The 20,964-nt window shown below is 35.4% G+C and overlaps 1 protein-coding gene across 1 annotated transcript in view; it reads right to left on the reverse strand.

Annotated features, from left to right (window-relative positions):
• SCAPER (S-phase cyclin A associated protein in the ER) overlaps positions 1-20,964 on the reverse strand; it is a 473,451-nt gene that overhangs the window by 243,277 nt on the left and 209,210 nt on the right. The window contains exon 21 of the mRNA XM_080809794.1: positions 14,737-14,873. Within this exon, the coding sequence (XP_080665920.1) occupies positions 14,737-14,873 (137 nt within the window). The remainder of the gene's footprint in view (positions 1-14,736; positions 14,874-20,964) is intronic.

Consider the following 20,964-nt stretch of genomic DNA (forward strand, 5'->3'; position numbering starts at 1 on the left):
TTTATCACTGTTAGTTATTTTGCTGCCAATTTTTAAAACAAACTAAATCCCTATGTTTTTCCTGTCCCAGTATTAAAAACATTAGTGTAACACTTTGATTTCTGAGAATACGTCTTTAAAATACTATAAATGCTATCAAAAAAGACTAAAAAATAAGTTATTTCCTCATAGGACAAAGGGGGAGCTTCATAAAAACATTTCTCAGTTTACAGACCTAGTACAGAATGGGGCTTATTTTTTAGAAATGTTAAAATCATGATAATGAAATTTGAAATCATATAAGTTTCTACAAGATAGCTGAAATAGCTAAATAGCCATATGCCTTAAGAGGTGTACAATGCAAAACTGAATACAAGAAAGAGTTATTTACCATGAGAAATAATTAAAAGGCAGTGGAAATGACTACACACTCAAAGATTTGTCTTCTCCTGTTTTTGTAATTTATATTTGCTAAATACCTAAAGTCTGGAAAAATCTGAGATAACTTTCCTCTGCCACTAACCAGGATCCAGCTTACTTGAACCAATAGGGAGAGCCATCAATAGTTAATCAATCTAACATAGGTGTAAATATAGCAATCCATTATTATTGACTTAATTTTAAATTTCTCCTTTTGAAATTTTGAAAAAGAGGAAAATACTAATTTAAATTTTATCTGCTCACCCAAAGGGTCCTAGTCTCAAAGAATTAGTCTAGTGACCTATGAGAGAATTACTCACAATGTGTATACCAATCCAGACTGCAATGATAAAATAAGTAATACTTCAAAAAAAATAATAAAAGATGCAAATTGTAACAGCTTTTGAAAAATATTTTATTTATTTGACAGAGAGAGAGAGATCACAAGTCGTCAGAGAGACAGGCAGAGAGAAGGGGGAAGCAGGCTCCCTGCCAAGAAGAGAGCCCGATGTGGGGCTCGATCCCAGGACACTGGGATCATGACCTGAGCCGAAGGCAGAGGCTTAACACACTGAGCCGCCCAGGTGCCCCTATAACCTTTAATAAGGAAAAAGCAAACTAACACAGGTTAAACATGGGAGCAAAAGAATACATTAGAGTTAAACATTAAATTATATATTGTTTTCCCACCAACAGTGTAGGAGGGTTCCCCTTTCTCTGCATCCTCGCCAGCACCTGTCATTTCCTGACTTGTGCAACCACTCTGGAAAACAGCATGGAGGTTCCTCAAAAAGTTAAAAAAGAGCTACCCTACGACCCAGCAATCGCACTACTGGGTATTTACCCTAAAGATACAAATGTAGTGATCCAAAGAAGCATGTACACCTGAATGTTTATAGCAGCAATGTGCACAATAGCCAAACTATGGAAAGAACCTAGATGTCCATCAACAGATGAATGAATAAAGATGTGATACACGCGTGCGCGCGCGCACAGACACACACACACACACACACACACACACACACACACACACACACAATGGAATACTATGCAGCCATCAAAAGAAAATGAAATCTTGCCATTTGCAATGATGTGGATGGAACTAGAGGGTATTATGCTTAGTGAAATAAGTTAATCAGAGAAAGATAATTATCATATGATCTCCCTGATATGAGGAAGTTGAGAGGCAATGTGGGGGTTTGGGGAATAGAAAAGAAATAAATGAAACAAGATGGGATCGGGAGGGAGACAAACCATAAGAGGCTCTTAATCTCACAAAACAAACTGAGGGTTGCCGGGGAGAGGGGGTAGGGAGAGGGGTCGTTGGGTTATGGACATTGGGGAAGGTATGTGCTATGGTGAGTGCTGTGAAGTGTGTAAACCAGGCAATTCACAGACCTGTACCCCTGGGGCTAATAATACATTATATGTTAATAAAAAATTTAAAAATTACTTTAAAAAAATGAAAAAAATATATATTGTTGTAACCTACATATGCTCATCGCTATTAGCCAAAATATTAAGGCATATGAAAATGGGGAAATAACCACTGTAGTAGCAAATAATTGTGAACTTGAATGAAAGGGAGAAAGAGCAACAATTATGGAAGGTTAAATATATTCCAAGTATTCTTCCAGGAGCTGAACATCCATTGTCTCATACACAGTCCTAAAAACTCGATATGACATGATCCCCATTTTACAAAGAAGAAACTGAGGCTTAAGAGGACATCTATTATATAAAAAAATACATTTATCTAAGACTTAAAGTGGGATGGATCAAATCCATTCTCTCATTCATGTACATACAACTAAAAAATTATCCAGAAAATTCTAACTTTACCCAAAATGTGGATAATCACTTTTTCCTAACTTGACTCTTGTCTTGATTCACTTTTCAGCAATCAAATATTTATTTCCAGAGTTCCTGCTCTGTATAAACTAAGAGGTACAAACATAGCAAGGATGAGGCATAAATGTAGTAGGAATATTCAAGGAATTTATTCTCCACAAGGAAGAAGAAGACATAACACTATGAAAAGATACCCAAGTCTATGAAGCAGAGTAAATGAGAGTTTATAATGTTGTGTAACCCTTATTTCCTTGTTGATCTTCAGTGTACTTGTCCTATCAACTATTTAAAGTGGGGTACTGAAGTCACCAACTACTACTGTTGAATTATCTATGTCTCCCCTCAATTCTGTCAGTTTTTCCTTCATATATTTTGGGGCTCTGTTAGGTGTATAAATGTTTGTAATTATCTTTTTGATGGATTCACCCTTTCATGATTATATAATGTCCTTCTTTTCTATTGCACAATTTTTGTCTTAAAGTCTATGTTGTATGACAATAACATAGTTACTTCAGCTATATTATTTTGTAGAGGTACTCTGCATAAAATATCTTGCAATCCTTTTCACATTAAACCACTTGGGTCCTTATATTTGAAGTGAGTCAATTGTTAAAAAAAAAAAAACATATAGTTGAATCATTTCTAAAAATCCACTCTGCCAAACCAGAGTATTTAATGTATTTACATTTATATTTAATGTAATAACTGGTGAGGACTGGCTTTTGCCATTTTGCTATTTCCTATACATCTTTTGTCTTTCAATTTCTCCTTATTACTGCTTTGTTTTGTGTCAGGTATTTTCCAGAGTACCATTTTCATTCTCTTCTCATTTCTTCAAGCATAACTATATGTATATGTATATGTGTATGTGTATGTATATATATATATAATATTTAAAAATCCTTCAGAGTTTCTTAAAGTGAAGGTGTCACAGCAACAAATTATCCCAGGTTTTATAATGGAATATATTGATTCCTCTTTCATTTCTGAAGTATTGCCAGACATAGAATTTTTTGGTGGCAATTTGTTTTTGTTTTTGTAACCAGGAAACTGAATATGTCACCCTACTGCCTTCTAGCCTTTATAGGTTCTGATGAGAAATAAGCTGTTAATTATATTAAGAATGTTTTCTATATGAAGAGCTGCTTCTCTTTTGCTGCTTTCTTTTTTTAAAGATTTTATTTATTTGAGAGCGAGAGAGAGAGCACAGGCAGGGGGAGGGGGCAGATGGAGAGGGAGAAGCAGACTGAGCAGGGAGCCTGACACAGGACTCAATCCCAGGACCCTGGGATCATGACCTGACCTAAAGGCAGACACTTAACCGACTGAGCCACCAGGTGCCACTACTTTGTTCTTGTCTTAACAACAGTTTGATTATAATATGTCATAGTGTGGATCTCTGAGTTTCTCTTAAGGTTTGTTAAGCTTCTTGGATATGCAGATTAATGTCTGGCATTAAATTTGGAAAATTTCCACCTATAATTTCCTCGAATATTTATTCTGCCCTTTTTTCTCTCTACTGTCCTTCTGGGACTTCCTTTCTGTATATGTTGTTCCCATGCGTCTTTCAAACTCTGTTCATTTTTTTTCATTCATTTCCCCTTCTGTTCTGTGGAGATAATCTAACTGTCCTAACTTCAAGTTCACTGATTCTTACTTCTACTTACCCAAATTAGCTGCTCAATTCTCCAAGTGAATTTTTCACTTCAGTCACTGTATTTTTCAACAACAAAGTTTCTATTCACTCCTTTTTATAATTGTTAATTGTATGTATTAAAATATAAATATAAATTTAATATAATATCACCATTCCCCAGTTGGTTAGATATTGTTCACACGGGTCCTTTAGTTCTCTGGGCATATTTTAACATTTTAATTTAAAGTCTTTGTCCAGTAAGGCCAATGTCTGGGTTTCCTCTGGGACACTTTCTATTAATTTTTTTCCTGTGTACAGGCTAACTTTCTTTCTGTTTAAACACCTTCTAACTTTTTGCCAAAAACTAGACATCTTAAATACTATAATATAGCAATGATGAAAATCAAATTTTCCTCCTTTGACAGGGTGTGTTTTTGCTGCTTGATGTAGCTTCATATATTTGTTTAGTAACCTCTCTGAACTAATTTCCTAAAGTTTGTATTCTTTGTCATTATGGCCACTGAAGTCTCTGTTCAATTAGTTTAGGGATCAACTAGTGATAAGAGTGATTTCCTTAAATACCTGGAATGACAAAAAAAAAAAAAAAAGGTCTTAATCTAATATTTGTAAATGAGCTGTGTATGTGGTTGAGGCAAAATGACAAAACTCTGGCCATTTACAACTCTTCCTTAGCCTTCACTTCCTACTGCACAGAAGCCTGATGGTCAGCCAGAGATAAGACTTCAGGAACTTCTCAGGTCTTTTCCAAACACATATTCAGCCCTCAGTATGCCCTTCTAGATTTTTCAGAGTATGTGGGAACTCTTCAAAGCCCTTATTACTCAAAGCATTTCCATTCTCAGCCTCCTCAAACTCCTACAAGGTTTTTGATTAGTCTATTTTTTGCTCTGTTTTTCCTTGCTCTGGACTATATTGACTAATACACTTGCCTTTAAATTGTTTTTGACAATTGCCCCCAGGTAGCATCCCCAGTTCTGGGAGAATTCTGAGTTAGATGAAAGAAAGGCAACATCTTTCTGAGAACCAAAAAAACAGGTCAAAACAACTATACATCTTTGAATGTAAGGTCAGATTTGCTCCCTCCAGAACTAGGTTGTATCAGGGATGCAGGTGGTTATCTTCAAAGATGCTCCTGAGCTGGGGAGTGGAAGGAGGAATCAGGGTAAATTAAAGTGCCATTAAGCACTCTTAATGACATTCAGCTGAATGCTGAAAGGGAAAAATCTGCAGCCAAGAATACGCTACCCAGCAAGACTATCATTCAGAATAGAAGGAGAGATAGTTTCTTAAATAAAAACAAACAAACAAACAAAACTAAAAGAGTTCACAGAACCAGGCCAGAAGAAATGTTAAAGGGTATACTTTAAGTGGAAAGAAAAGACCATAGGTAAAAGTATGAAAAGTGGGAAACACAAAAGCAGTAAAAATAAGTATTATTTGTAAATATCAAAGGATTCACAAAATGCAAATATGTAAAATATGATACCATATACCTAAAACATGGGTTCAAGCTTAAGGGCCCATCAGCTGAAAAGAGACTGCAATATACAGTCTGTGCTATACACACACACACACACAAAATGTAACCACAAATAAAAAACCAAAATCAATATGCACAGAATTGAGAAAGAAATCCAAGCATATCAGTTTATAAAAAAGCCAGCAAGACTCATAGTTCTTTTATCCATTTTTAAAAAGCCGGAGAAATCCTAATGATATGAACACTAGTCCCACAGCCCAATCTCATCTAATTCTTTTTAACAAGTGTTTGTTGAAAACATACTGGGTGCCAGCAACAGAGACAAAAATCTTCATAAAGTTTATATTCTAATGGGAGAAAAACAATTATGTAAATAATAACCAAATAAAGAGGACTTTAGATGATGGTAAGGGCTACAGCAAAAAGAGCTGCGAAATGCCAATGATGCTGTCTGACAATTTTGTTTTCAGTCACTATAGACTAACTAGTATCATACTGGCCCTTCTGTTATGAACAACAATAAAAATTCCTAAAGCATATGGAATTAGTGATTTTTATGTATAGACAACTAGTAGCCTAGGACAGTAATCCCTGAGCAAAAGGAAACAAATTAACTAGGCTCCATAATTCCTTCATCTTTGGCCTGAAGGCACTTTCCAAGTAGCTATCTATGAGGGAAAAAGCAAAACAGGATGCATGAGCCAAGGAGACCGTTGGAATTTATGCACAGAGAAAGAGAAGGGATGTGTGCAAGAAAGGTCCAGAAATCTCCAAAGGTCCTCTTTAAGTCTTTGGCCATATTAATCTATGAATGAGCATGGCAAGAATTCCCAGGGCAGAGGAATGACCAACTACCAAGGAACTGTAAGTTCAACGATTACCAGAGTCTGCATAAAGCTGAGAGATGTTTGAGTTTCAAATGCTATATTACAAAATTTATTGAACACTCTAGTTATTCAGTGGAGACTTTACTAAGGCCAAACATTTAGGAGCAGGGCCAATTTGCTCTAGAATTAAAGGTTACTCAAAACCCACCTCACATAACTTAAAATCAAGGCATGTAACCTGTATGACAGAAGAAAATTCCACATTCTATTAAGAAAAACAATAAAATCCAGACATACAATAACACAGAGTTCATACTGTCTAATGAAAGGATAAAAATAAAAATAATAGCAACAAAATTAATGGGGAGAAAAACCAATCAGTAAACCATCTCAGATGGAGAAATTACAAGTATTATGGATTCAAATAAATTCATAACTGTGTTAAGGAAGTAAATGAAACCATAAACATATAAAAAGAACAAATCAGAAATTAGAAATCAGTAAACTGAAAGTATAAGGAAGAACTAAAAGGGACTCTGAAAGATGTAAAATGGAACATATGAAATGAAAAATTCAGCAGACAATTTTAATAGCAGATGACAAAGAGCAGAAAAAAACATTATATAAGGCAACAGAGCTATCCAGATTGATGCAGAGGGGAAAAAATGACTTGTAGAACGACATCAAACAATCTATTTTAAGTGCAATTGAAATCCCAGAAAAGAAAAAGAAATGGTCTGGCACATAAAAAGTTTTTTGACGAATAAACAAATAAAATCTCTAAAAAAATTTTTTTGAAGAAACAGTGGCCAAAATTTTTCTAAATTTGAGGGAAAATATAAACTCACAGATTCAAGAAACTTAATGAACAGCAAGTAGGAAAAAAACAAAGAAAACCATATCAAGGTATACAATAATGGAATTGCTTAAAACCATCATATGAAAAATATACTAAGCAGCCAAATGAAAACAAGAAATACTGTATATAGTAAAAAAAGATTAGAATGTGTGCTGCCTTTTTTTAAGGTTTTATTTAAATTCAAGTTATTTAACACATGGTGAATTATTAGTTTCAGGCATTGTGTGCTGCTTTTTAATCAGGGACAACCCAAGCATAAGATAATAGAACAAAACTGTCAAGTGCTGAAAGAAAAAAAAAAACATTATCACATAATTCAACATCAATCAGAAATGAAAGTCAAATAAACACTTTCAGGCAAACAAATGATAAGAAAATCTATTGCCAGTAGACCTATAATATAAAAACTGTTAAGGGAAGTAATTCTTGTGAAGAAAAAAGGTAAGAGATAGGACCTGAGAACTACATGAAAAAATGAAAAGGACAGGGAATGGTTTTGTAAATTATGTAAAAGATACCTGAATAATTAGAAGAAAAAATTATAATGGGATGTGGAATATACATACAGAAGTAAAATATAAGGCAATAATACACAAACAAAAGAGAATATAGATACTACTGTAAGATTCTAAACTTATAATTAAAGTGGTTTAATATTATAGAGATAGTTTAAGGTTACATATTTTAAATGAAGCAAACACTAAAAATAAAGTAGTAGAGATACTAAATCAATAAAGGAAAAAAAATGGAATACTAAAAAAATAACCCAAAAGGAGGGAGAAAAGAAAAAAAAGGAACGAACAACAGATGAACAAATGATAGTGAAATAGTACACTTAAAACAACTATAGCAATAATTTCACTAAATGTAAACTGATGAAAAACTGCGAAGAGACTGTCAGAAAAGACAGAAAAGACGCACATATGATGATTATAAGAGGTGCACAAAAATATACAGAGATGAAGTTACAAGAATAAAACTAAAAGAACGGGAAAAGATTTATCATGAAAATACTGAGTGGAAATAATACTAATATTAGATCAAGTAGATTTCACCATAAGAAATATTACCCAAGGGGCACCTGGGTGGCTCAGTGGGTTAAAGCCTCTGCCTTCTGCTCAGGTCATGATCCCAGAGTCCTGGGATCAAGCCCCACATTGGGCTCTCTGCCCAGTAGGGAATCTGCTTCCTCCTCTCTCTCTGCTGCCTCTCTGCCTACTTGTGATCTCTATCTGTCAAATAAATAAATAAAATATTAAAAAAAAAGAAATATTACCCAAAACAAAGAAGGACACTTTGTAATGGTAATGGGATCAATTTTTCAAGGAGATAAAATAATACTAAATTTGTATCTATTTATCAACAAAGCTTCAAAATTTGAAGCAAAACTGGAAAATATTGAAGTGTGAGATAGAAGTGTGAAATAGGGGCGCCTGGGTGGCTCAGCGGGTTAAAGCCTCCGCCTTCGGCTCAGGTCATGATCCCAGGGTCCTGGGATCGAGCCCCACATCAGGCTCTCTGCTTGGCAAGGAGCCTGCTTCCTCCTCTCTCGCTCTGCCTGCCTCTCTGCCTACTTGTGATCTCTGTCTGTCAAATAAATAAATAAAATCTTTAAAAAAAAAAAGAAGTGTGAAATAATCAGAAAGGTGAATATTCTTTATGTAACTGATACAATATGAAACAGACAATATTAGAGATACAATGTGAAAGACTTTAACAGCACTATGACCCAACTAGACCTGACTGACATTATAGAAACTACACCTACCACAAGCAATATACACATGTTCATCAAGTAAACATGCAACACTGACCAAGAAAAACCAGATGCTGGGCATAAAACAAGCCTCAATAAATTAATTTTTTTTAATTTTTTTTTTAAAGATTTTATTTATTTATTTGACAGACAGATCAGAAGTAGGCAGAGAGGCAGGCAGAGAGAGAAGGGAGGAAGCAGGCTCCCTGGTGAGCAGAGAGCCCGATGCGGGGCTCGATCCCAGGACGCTGGGATCATGACCTGAGCCAAAGGCAGCGGCTTTAACCCGCTGAGCCACCCAGGCGCCCCATAGCCTCAATAAATTAAAAGGAACTGAAATTATGCACAGTATCTTCTCTCACCACAGGAAATATCAAGACAAAAAGATATCTGTAAAGTTCCCAATTATTTGAAAATTTAGCACTTACATTTTTAAGTAACCAACGGGTCAATGAATTTGAAGTGAAACTGGAAAATATATTTTTTTTATTTGAGAGACAGAGAGAGAATGAGATAGAGAGAGCATGAGCAGGGGAAGGGGCAGAGGGAGAAGCAGACCCCCCGCTGAGCAGGGAGTCCGATATGGGACTCAATCCCAGGACTGCAGGATCATGACCCTAGCTGAAGGCAGCCGCTCAACCAACTAAGCCACCCAGGAGCCTGAAACTGGAAAATATTTTGAACTGAATGAAAAATAAAACACAACATATAAAATATGTGGGACATAGCTTAGAGTGAAATTTATAGCTATAATTGCATATATTAGAAAAGGAGTCAGGTTTCAAATCAGTAATCTTGAGTTTTTACCTTAGGAATCTAGGGGGAAAAAATAAATACCAAGTAAGCATGGGAAAAATAATTAAAAAATAAGTGAAAAAGAAAAGTCAATGACAGCAAAAGTTCATTCTTGAAGATTAATAAAGCTGATAAATTCCTGGCCAGAATAATCAAAGAATAATTATAATTCTCAAGAATGAAAAAGGGGGTGTTAGTATAGATTCTTACAGGTTTAAAAAATGATAAAAAATTTGAAAGACTTCATTTTTTATAGAGATTTCAGGTTCACAGAAAAAATTAAGAGAAAGATTCAGAGAGATTTACCCATATACCTGCCATCCCAAACATGCTTAGCCCCGATATCAACATCTCTCAACAGAGTGGTACATTCGTTACAAGTAATGAACCTACACTGACACATTATTACCACCCCAAATATATAGTTTACATTACAATTCACTCTATAGTGTTCTATATTCTATGGGTTTGGACAAATATATAATTACATGTATCCACCATTATAAGTATCATATAGAGTCCTTTCACTAACCTAAAAATCCTCTTTGTTCTGCCTATTCATCTCTCCCTCTCCCCAACCTCTGGCAACTACACATCTTTTTTGCTGTTTTTATAGGTTTGCCTTTTCCAGAATGTCATATACAAATGCAAATTGCCATTTCCAACAACATGGACAGACTTTGAGGGCATTATGCTTAGCAAAATAAGTCAGACAAAGACAAATATTGTATGACCTCATTTTGGTAACCAAAAACGAAACAAAAAAAACCCAGCCAAGCTCACAGATGAAGAACAGACTGATGGTTGCCACATGAGGGTAAGCAAAATGGTAGAAGAGAGTCAAAAAGTAAAAACTTCCAGTTATAAAATAAATGTCATGGGTTGTAATGTACAGCACAGCAACTATAGTTGATAATACTGTACCGTATATTTGAAAGTTGCTGAGATTGAATCTTAAAAAATAAAGAAATTCTATAACTATATATGGTGACAGATGTTATTGACTGTGGTGATCATTTCACAATATATAAAAACATCAAATCATTATATTGTATATCTGGAACTAATACAATGTTGTATGTCAATTATACTTCAATAATCAATATAGAATTATGCAGTTTTTATATGTGAATTGTATAGGATGTGAATATATCTCAATAAAACTATTATAAAAATCAATATAATGAACTTTGTTGATAAAATTAAAAGGCACATTTCAATAGATGCAGAAAAGGCTTTTGAAAACATCGGATATCTATGAAAAAAGCTCTCAGGAAAATAAGAATTAAAAAAGCTGCTCCAACCTGATAAAGGGCATCTACATAAAATGACAGCTAACATAATACCTTAACATGAAAAACTAATTGCTTTCTCCCTAAGAACAGGACAAAATCTTCTGTTCAAAATTTTGCCAAAGATGCAATACAGTGCAAGAGACAATGAAAAGCAGTAGACAGTATATAATTGAAAAAACAAAACTGTTTTTATTTTCAGATATGTTTATGTACCTAAAGAAATCTTATAAACTTACAGAACTATTAGATCTCATAAGTCAATATGGCAAGGTCCCAGTATATAAAGTTAATACAAAAATCAATTGTTTCTATATACTGACAACAACAAAAAAAGAAGTAAAACTATTTTCAATAGCATCAAAAAACTAAAAGTGCTAGGGATAAATTTAGTAAGATATTTGTAAAACTTCTACACTGAAAATTACAAGATATTACTAGAAATTAAAGAAACTAAACACCCTAATCATGGGTGGAGGACCCAATACTATCAGATAGATGTCAGTTCTTCCTAAGCTAATCTGTAGATACAATGTAACACCAAACAAAATCCCAACTGGTCTTTTTATTTTAGAAACTAAAAATTGATCCTAATATTTATGGAAAAACAAAAGACTCTGGAAAAAGAAAACAATCTCAAAAAAGAAAACAAAGTTGGAAGACTTCTAATTTATTTCAAGACTTAATATAAATCCATGGTAATCAAGACAGTTTGAAGACAGATGAATATATCAGTGGAACAGAACTGACCAGAGAGTCCAGAAATGGATCTACACTTCAAAGGCTGATTTTTATTTTTTATCAAGGTTTTAAAATAGAAGAATGAAAACAGTCTAGAAACAGATTCATACACAAAGGGAAGGTTCCTTCCTCCCTTCCTCCCTCTCTCTCTCCCTCTTTCTTTCTCCTTCCTTTCTTCCTTTCCTTTCTTTCTTTTTTCTTTTCTTTCTTTTTCCCCAAAATGCTAACAGTATAATGGAAAAAGAAACCTTTTCAGCTAATAATGTTAGAACAACTGGTTGCCTATATGGAAAAATAAACTTGGACCAATGCTTCATATCATAACCATTAATTTATTTGAGATTAATCATAAGCCTAAATAAAAAATAAAACTTACAAAGCTTCTAGAAAAAAAATACAGAAGGATTTTTAACCTTTGTTCAGAGACCTCTTAGAACCCCAAAACCCAAAACAAGACATCATCACAAGTAAAAACCTCTGCTTATCAAAGGCTATCTTCAAGAAAATGTAATAGGCTATTTCCAGACTGTAAGAACAAATTAGCAATACACATATCTGACAAGGAACTTCGTAGTCAGAACATATAAACAACTCAAAAGTAAGGTGACAACTCAACTTTTAAAATGAGCAAAAACCTTCAGCAGACACTTCATAAAGAAAGACACTGAATGGTTAAAATGCACATGAAAAGATGCTCAATATATACTATTAGTCACTAGGAAAATGCAAATTAGAAATACACTGAGATACTTTGACACTCCCACTGAAATAGGTTAAAATTCTGAAAAAACTAACAATATCAAGTGTGTACTGGGAAGACTGTGGAGCAACTGGAACTCCCACATACTGCTGGCAGGCATGTAAAAGAGTACAACCACTACGGAAAAGGGTGTGGTATTCCACTTCTAGGTATTTACCCAGGAGAAACGAAAACATATATACTCAAAGACTTGAGGGGAGCTTAATTTACAAATGCCCAAAACTGGAAACCCAAAAGTCCATCAACAGATGAATAAATAAAAATTGTAGGATAGGCACACAACGAATATGTACAATAATAAAAAGACTCAAACTATCTACATGCAACAACACTGATATATCTCAAAACAGTACACTTAGTAAAAGAAGCCAGCCACAAGGGAGTTTGATTTCATTGGTATGCCTTTCCTAAACAGGAAAAAGTAATCTATAATCATAGAAAGCAGGTCAGTGATTACCACAGGCCAGGAGTGGTAAGAAACCCACCCAAAAGAGGCACAAAGACAATTTTGATAGGAGTATGGATTACATGAGTATCTAGATTTGTCAGAAGTCAACAAACTATACTGAATCACTCTACATTTCATTTAAACAAATCATACTGCAATGAAGAATAAAGTCTACAGATAGAAGTAGATATGTATAGAAAATATTAGCAACAGAATTGTAGAGACTTTTCCTATAATTTTATAATTTTGTTTAATAAATTACCACTACTTATGTTTCAAAAGACAAATAAAACAAAAGTCAAGCTCTTGAGGACAGCCCCACCAAAAAGGGAACATCTGAGCAAAGACCAGAAGGAGATAAGGGATGTAGGTGTATGGATATATGTGGGAAGAGGAAACCTGAGGTTCTGAGAAGTGACATGATCTAACTTACATTTTAATACTCTGGCTAGAGGATTTGGAATAGACTGCAAGGAGGCAAGGGCAGAAACAATGATAACAGTCACAGAGCTCATGCATTAATTCAGGCAAGAGATGACGACGGATTGGTTCAGGGGAAGCAACGAAGTTAGACGTAGTCGAATTCTGAACGTATGTATATATTTTAAATCAAGGCTAACATAATTTGCAGTTGGACTGGATGTGAGGTGTGGGAGAAAGAAAGTCAAGGATGACTTCAAGAATTTTGGCATACAAAGCTAGAATAGAGTATCCATTTACTGAGACAGAGAAGACCATGGGACAAAGGGGTTTTGGAGAGTGGAGTGAGGGAGAGAACAGGAGCCTGTGTTGGAGTAAATTGAAGATATTAAATTGGTGGTCATCACTAAGTAGATGATATTCAGAAACAGGACTGGGGGAGCTTAGCAAGGGAATGTGTACACAGAGGGAAAAAAAGAATTCATAAAAATAGCATTTCCGTGTCAGGGCAGCAAACTTCTTAGCATAAACTAGAAATGAAGGTCAGTAATACCTTCAAGTATACTGTGAAAGTATTTTTAGGAAGTTAGAGGAATCTCAAAAAATACAAACAAAAAAGCCTTTTCTATTCTTCGCTTGAATGAGTACTTTTCAAGTTTTCATTGATTCTGGAAGATGAAATGGACACCTTTAATTACAATCTGAAATTGGAAACTATAGAGTGATAACCACCATTCACCTTCTAGAACTATATTTCAATAATCCCACAGGTCAAGCTTCTTCAACTTTGAAAACATTTGGTAATAAAAGTAAAACAACATATTTAGATTACCTTCTCCCAAAGAGCAAAAATTATCTACTACACAGGAACTACATTTGTGTCCTAAGACTCATCAGTCATCAGGTGATACTCAAAGCATGTGAGGTAATGATGTACTACACAGCTGTCTGATCCTCGGATGTTACTTTGGAGGCTGATGATAAACTACAGGTCTGACAACTCACTTTCCATTTCAAGATATTTCTTGAACTTTTACTTGTTGTGACAGGCAACCAAATTGATTAAACCTAGTCATGGGATTTGACACTACAGCCAGCAGACTTCTATTTGTTGATTGCTATTGATTTTCTTTGATACCTCATTTAAAAATCAATAGTTGGAAAGAAAAATAGGATTAGTTTACACATACTTAAACATACTACTGTATGCTGGAGGAGGCACAAGTTTGGCAGGGCTTTGGCATCCAATTATAAGAAGAGCTCTTAACAGGTGAAAGCAAGGGCTTTAGATCGATATGCAGTTTTCTTTCTCAATCAAAGAAAGTGGCTATAAATTAGGCTCATCAGTATTATTTTCAAGGCTTTCTTAAAGCAAACAAGTTTAAACTTTAAAGGATATATCACTAACAGTTTCTGTTTTGTTTTGATTTGAAGGATATTTATGGTACCTGGAGTTCATCCGGGCTTTTATCTTTTTGGCTTTTCTTTTATTTTTCTGCCGCTCTTCTCCATCTTTCAAAGGTTCTGGTAGAGCTGCACTTTCAACCACAATGTCAATAATATACTTCTTTAAAGAAAGATGCTCCTGCAAGATAAAAAACGATGATGATGATGTTGGTTAAAAAATGACATAGCATTGCTACGGACTACAGTGAGTATAAAAGAGCATATAGATGAAAGTAAAAGCAATCTTTAAGAAATTCTGGTTTTCACAATTGCTTTGGAAAACACTGAAGAAACTGTTTTACTTAAGATTTCATTGACTTAAGGAGGGCACGTGATGTGATGGGCACTGGGTGTTATATGAAACTGATAAATTATTGAACGCTACATCTGAAACTAATGATGTACTGTAAGTTGGCTAACTGAATTTAAATTTAAAAAAGGATTTCATTGACTTATCAAACATTTGCTGCACATCAACTGTGATAAATGCTAAGGCTACAAGGACATATGCTTGTCCCAGTGTAGAGAGGTTTAAAATACACACACACACACACACACACACACACACACACACACACACACACATACCCCTACAATATCAACCAACAAGTGCCAATTAGAAAGTTAGAGCGCTACCAGGAGTTCAAAAGGGAAACAAAAGCACCGTTCACTGGGGGTAAGGAGGAAAGGTTTCAAGAAGGAAGTACCAGGTCTGCTATCTCTTGAAGGATGGACTGAATTTGAAGATATGGATATTGGATATATGTGTGTGTGTTTGGGCTGGGAGTTGGGAAGGTGGCAGAAAGGAAAAATAAAAAGGGCAACTCAAAAAACACAAGTAGAGATGAAAATAAAATGTGGTTATTGGCAACAGAGATCTGGTTTAGCTGGAGCACGCAGAGTCTGGTCCCACGTCCCTCCTTACCAATGTTTGATTTTATAACCCTCACTAAAATCACTTCCTTGTGTGTACACAGCATGTACATTCGCTTCCCCTCTCTTCTTTATTCATACTTGCATGGCAAAATCCAAACTCTAAATCCAACTTTCAGCCTGCTCTGTACACATACCTGGGCAGATTAAAGTAGTTATAATTATGAATTGTGTTGACTACTCTCACATTAAATTTATGACATTACACCTCAAATGGCCTCTAGTATTGCCAGGCAATCAAGGAAACAAACTATTTTTTCCACATACTCTAGAAATTATTTTAGACTTTCCCCTCAAATTTCTAACACCCTGTAGATCACTTCCTTTTTCCTGACATTTTTTTTTCCACTAGGTTTCCAGATGTTACACTATCTTCCTAACCTACAAGCCACACCTTCTAAGTCTTCTTTGCTGGACCCTTTTGCTCTGCTTAACCAGTATATGTTGGAGCATCCTCCAGCTAGTCTTCTCTATCCAAACTCACTCATCAAGTACAGTGACTTGAAATATTATTTACACAAAGGCAATTCCCAAATTTTTTTTTTTTTTTTTTAAGATTTTATTTATTTATTTGACAGACAGAGATTACAAGTAGACAGAAAGCAGGCAGAGAGAGAGGGAAGCAGGCTCCCTGCTGAGCAGAGAGCCCGATGCGGGACTCGATCCCAGGACCCTGAGATCATGACCTGAGCCGAAGGCAGCGGCTTAACCCACTGAGCCACCCAGGCGCCCCCCAAATTTTTATCTCTAGCCTTGACTTCTCCTCTGAACTCTACTCCTATATAAAACTGTCTAAAAATCTCCATATATTTCCATCACAAGAATTACCAAATAACAATCCATAACAAAACACTTATGCTCCCCATATACATACTCTTCCCGGAGTGTTTCCCATTTCAGTAAATGGTACTATCATTCACACAATTGCTCACAAATACATCAGCAAATCCTAGGAGCTTACTTCCAAATATATCCCAAAATTCATCCCAAACCCAATCACTTCTCCCCACCACCATCATCAGCTCTTGTCTGTACTACCACAACTTCCTCTTAACTGGTCTCCCAGCTTCTAATCAGACCCTCAAGTCTTTTTGTGACAAAAGCAGTCAGTGATATTTTAAAAATATTAATCAGAACACATCATTCTTCTTATTAAAATTTTGCCTTCTCACCACATTTCAGTAAAATCCAAAGTCCTCACAATGGCCTACCAAGCTTCTATCATTGACCTCTCTGACCTCATCTTATACTACTTTTTTTTTTTTTATTTTTTAAATTTAAAAAAAATTTTTAAATAAACATATAATGTATTATTAGCCCCAGGGGTACAGGTCTGTGAATTGCCAGGTTTACACACTTCACAGCACTCACCATACCACATACCTTCCCCAATGTCCATAACCCTACCCCTCCTCCCTACCCGCCTCCCCCCTACCCCCCACCCCCCTCAGTTTGTTTTGTGACATTAAGAGTCTCTTATGGTTTGTCTCCCTCCTGATCCCATCTTGTTCCATTTATTCTTTTCCTATCCCCCAAACCCCCCACGTTGCATCTCCACTTCCTCATATCAGGGAGATCATATGATAGTTGTCTTTCTCCGATTGACTTATTTCACTCAGCATAATACCGTCTAGTTCCATCCACGTCATCGCAAATGGCAAGAATACTACTCTTTTCTTTATTCACTTTGCTCCATCCACAGTAGAGTAGATGTTGTTTTTCTTCATATTCATCAGGACTGTTACTGCCTCAGAAATCTATTTATGTTGTTCCCTTAGCCAAGAATAGTCTTCTTCCAGATATTTGCATGGTCTAAGCTAAAATGAATACACAATCTCAAGTAACACTCTTTACTATCTGCCCTCTCTTTCTGTTTATTTTTCTTCTTAGGACTTGCCTAACATCAAATATTCATTTGCAATCTTCTGCACTAGAATACAAGTTTCATGAGGGTAATGATTTTGTTTTGTTCACTGATGTTTCTGTATCTGGGTATTATGGCCTTGAATATGGTAGGCAATCAATAAATATGTGTTAAATAAATGACTAAATGAGAAGAGTAATGTAGTAAGAACTAATAACAGTATTTATGGTCAAATGAGTGAAGATGCTCAAAAGGTGCAAACTTCCAGTTACATAAGATAAATAAATCCTGGGGATATAATGTACAGCATGGTCACTATAGTTAACAATACTGTATTATAACTTTGAAAGTTTCTAAGAGATTAGATCATAAAAAATTGAAAAGAAAAAAGAAAGAAGACTTTCTTGACTTTCTAACTTTGGGCAAGTAATTTGACTTCATCATCACAAGAAAAAAATTATAACTATATGTGGTAATGGATGTTAATTAAATTAGTTGTGATAATTATTTCACTACATATATATGTATATATATACACACACAGATATACACACACATTCCAAACATTATGTTGTACACCTAAAACTAATACAATGTTATATGTCAATTATCTCAATTAAAAAACCAAAAATATTTATGAAGGCTTATTACTAAGCTATACTTTACATAAAATCGCTCATTTAGTCCTTTTAGCTATACTTAGAACATACATAGAAGATATGTATTTTTATTATTCCCATTTAAACTATAAGAACAAACACAAAAAGTCAAATTACTTGCCCAAAGTTAGAAAGTCAAAATCAAAACTGAGTAACTTTTGCAGAGGGTACAGTGATAAAGCCTAAATTTAAATCAGACAGTATGATTAGGGTTTCTATACTCTTGGCTTCTATACTCTATACTTCTATACTTGTATACTCTATACCTTGAAGATATGACTGGAAAATACGTTTGGGCCACAGAATTGTACTCATTATGAAAGTTTCAAATCATAAAGAACCAAAAATTAAAAATAAACCAAAAACTCTATAGCCAAAGGGAGAAAATATTCTCTCAAAAGCAGAAGCAATTACTTTCTTTGATAATCTAGGCCCCTGTATTTCAAATCCAACTAGAAAAATTAATGCAGGTCTCAAATCAAATGAAAGCAATAATATAAATAAAGATAAATAAAATTAAATTAAAGAAAAGATAATCCTCTTACCATATCTCCTAAGGATACATGGTACAAAGCAAGTATATCACCATCCATGTTATCATTTTTTTTAATTAAGTTTTTAATTTATTTTCAGCGTAACAGTATTCATTGTTTTTTCACCACACCCAGTGCTCCATGCAATCTGTGCCCTCCCTAATACCCACCACCTGGTTCCCCCAACCTCCCACCCCCGCCCCTTCAAAACCCTCAGGTTGTTTTTCAGAGTCCATAGTCTCTCATGTTATCATTTTTTTAATACTTACTATGTGATCAGCAAAGGGCTAAATGGCATACATTATTTTCTATAATCTCAAACCCATAGAATAGGTGGCAATATGTTTACATTTTACAAGATGCTTAACAATGGCTCAAAGAGGTTGTTGTTATGTCCACAGTCACAAAGCTCAAGGTCAAAACCACAATTGGCTGACTTCACAAGACCAAGCTTTTCTAGTACTCTACATTCCCTCCACTGTTTAACATGACTCACACAGACTAAGTCTCTCATGTAAATTTCTATTTCTACATCAAGGAAAAGTAATATTCTAAACGACATCTTTAATTTTATAAAAGTTCCAATTATACTATTTTCAGCTATATATAAATGTCATCTAGGTATCTCATAGAATCCACTTAGGATCCTTATAAATAAATGCAGACAGTACATAAGAAAACTTGGGGCTCTATCCAGAACTATCAAAAATTACATCTTTTTAAAGAACAATTCATTTACATATGCAAACATACATGCATTATGTACTCATGTTAACATCTTTTTTTTTTTTTTTTTTTTTTTTTTTTTTTAATAAACAACAGAATGTATTTCTTACAATTCTGGAGGCTGGAAGGTTGATGATCAAGCATTGACAGGTTCGGTGTCTGATGGGAGCCTGCCACCTGGACAGCCTCCCTTCCATGGCAACTTCACAGGGCAGAGAGGATGAGAGATCTCTCTGGGGTCTCTTTTATAAGGACTCACCCTCATGACCCTCTCATCTCCCACAGGCCCCTCCTCCTTATGCCATAGGGATAAGGGGGGGGCCATAAATATTCAGTCTGTTGCATTTTACCCCCGGCCCCCCAAATTCCTGTTCTTTTTTTTTTTTTTCTATTCTCAAATAATTTTTAAACTTTTTTTTTTTAATTTTTTATTTATTTTCAGCGTAACAGTATTCATTGTTTTTTCACCACACCCAGTGCTCCATGCAATCTGTGCCCTCCCTAATACCCACCACCTGGTTCCCCCACCCTCCCACCCCGCCCCTTCAAAACCCTCAGGTTGTTTTTCAGAGTCCATAGTCTCTCATGGTTCACCTCCCCTTCCAATTTCCCTCAACTCCCTTCTCCTCTCCATCTACCCTTGTCCTCTATATTATTTGTCATGCTCCACCAATAAGTGAAACCATATGATACTTGACTTTCTCTGCTTGACTTATTTCACTCAACATAATCTCTTCCAGTCCTGTCCATGTTGCTACAAAAGTTGGGTATTCGTCCTTTCTGATGGAGGCATAATACTCCATAGTGTATATGGACCACATCTTCCTTATCCATTCATCCGTTGAAGGGCATCTTGGTTCTTTCCACAGTTTGGCGACCGTGGCCATTGCTGCTATAAACATTGGGGTACAGATGGCCCTTCTTTTCACTACATCTGTATCTTTGGGGTAAATACCCAGCAGTGCAATTGCAGGGTCATAGGGAAGATCTATTTTTAATTTCCTGAGGAATCTCCACACTGTTCTCCAAAGTGGCTGCACCAGTTTGCATTCCCACCAACAGTGTAAGAGGGTTCCCCTTTCTCCACATCCTCTCCAACACACGTTGTTTCCTGTCTTGCTAATTTTGGCCATTCTAACTGGTGTAAGGTGGTATCTCAATGTGGTTTTGATTTGAATCTCCCTGATGGCTAGTGATGATGAACATTTTTTCATGTGTCTGGTAGCCATTTGTATGTCTTCATTGGAGAAGTGTCTGTTCATATCTTCTGCCCATTTTTTGATATGATTATCTGTTTTGTGTGTGTTGAGTTTGAGGAGTTCTTTATAGATCCTGGATATCAACCTTTTATCTGTACTGTCATTTGCAAATATCTTCTCCGATCACTCATGTTAACATCTTAAAAAACCTCACAACTAGGGGCGCCTGGGTGGCTCAGTGAAAGCCTGTGCCTTCGGCTCAGGTCATGATCTCAAGGTCCTGGGATCGAGCCCCGCATCAGGCTCTCTGCTCAGC

Source organism: Martes martes (genome assembly GCF_963455335.1).
Source record: "Martes martes genome assembly, chromosome: 7".
NCBI lineage: Eukaryota > Metazoa > Chordata > Mammalia > Carnivora > Mustelidae > Martes > Martes martes.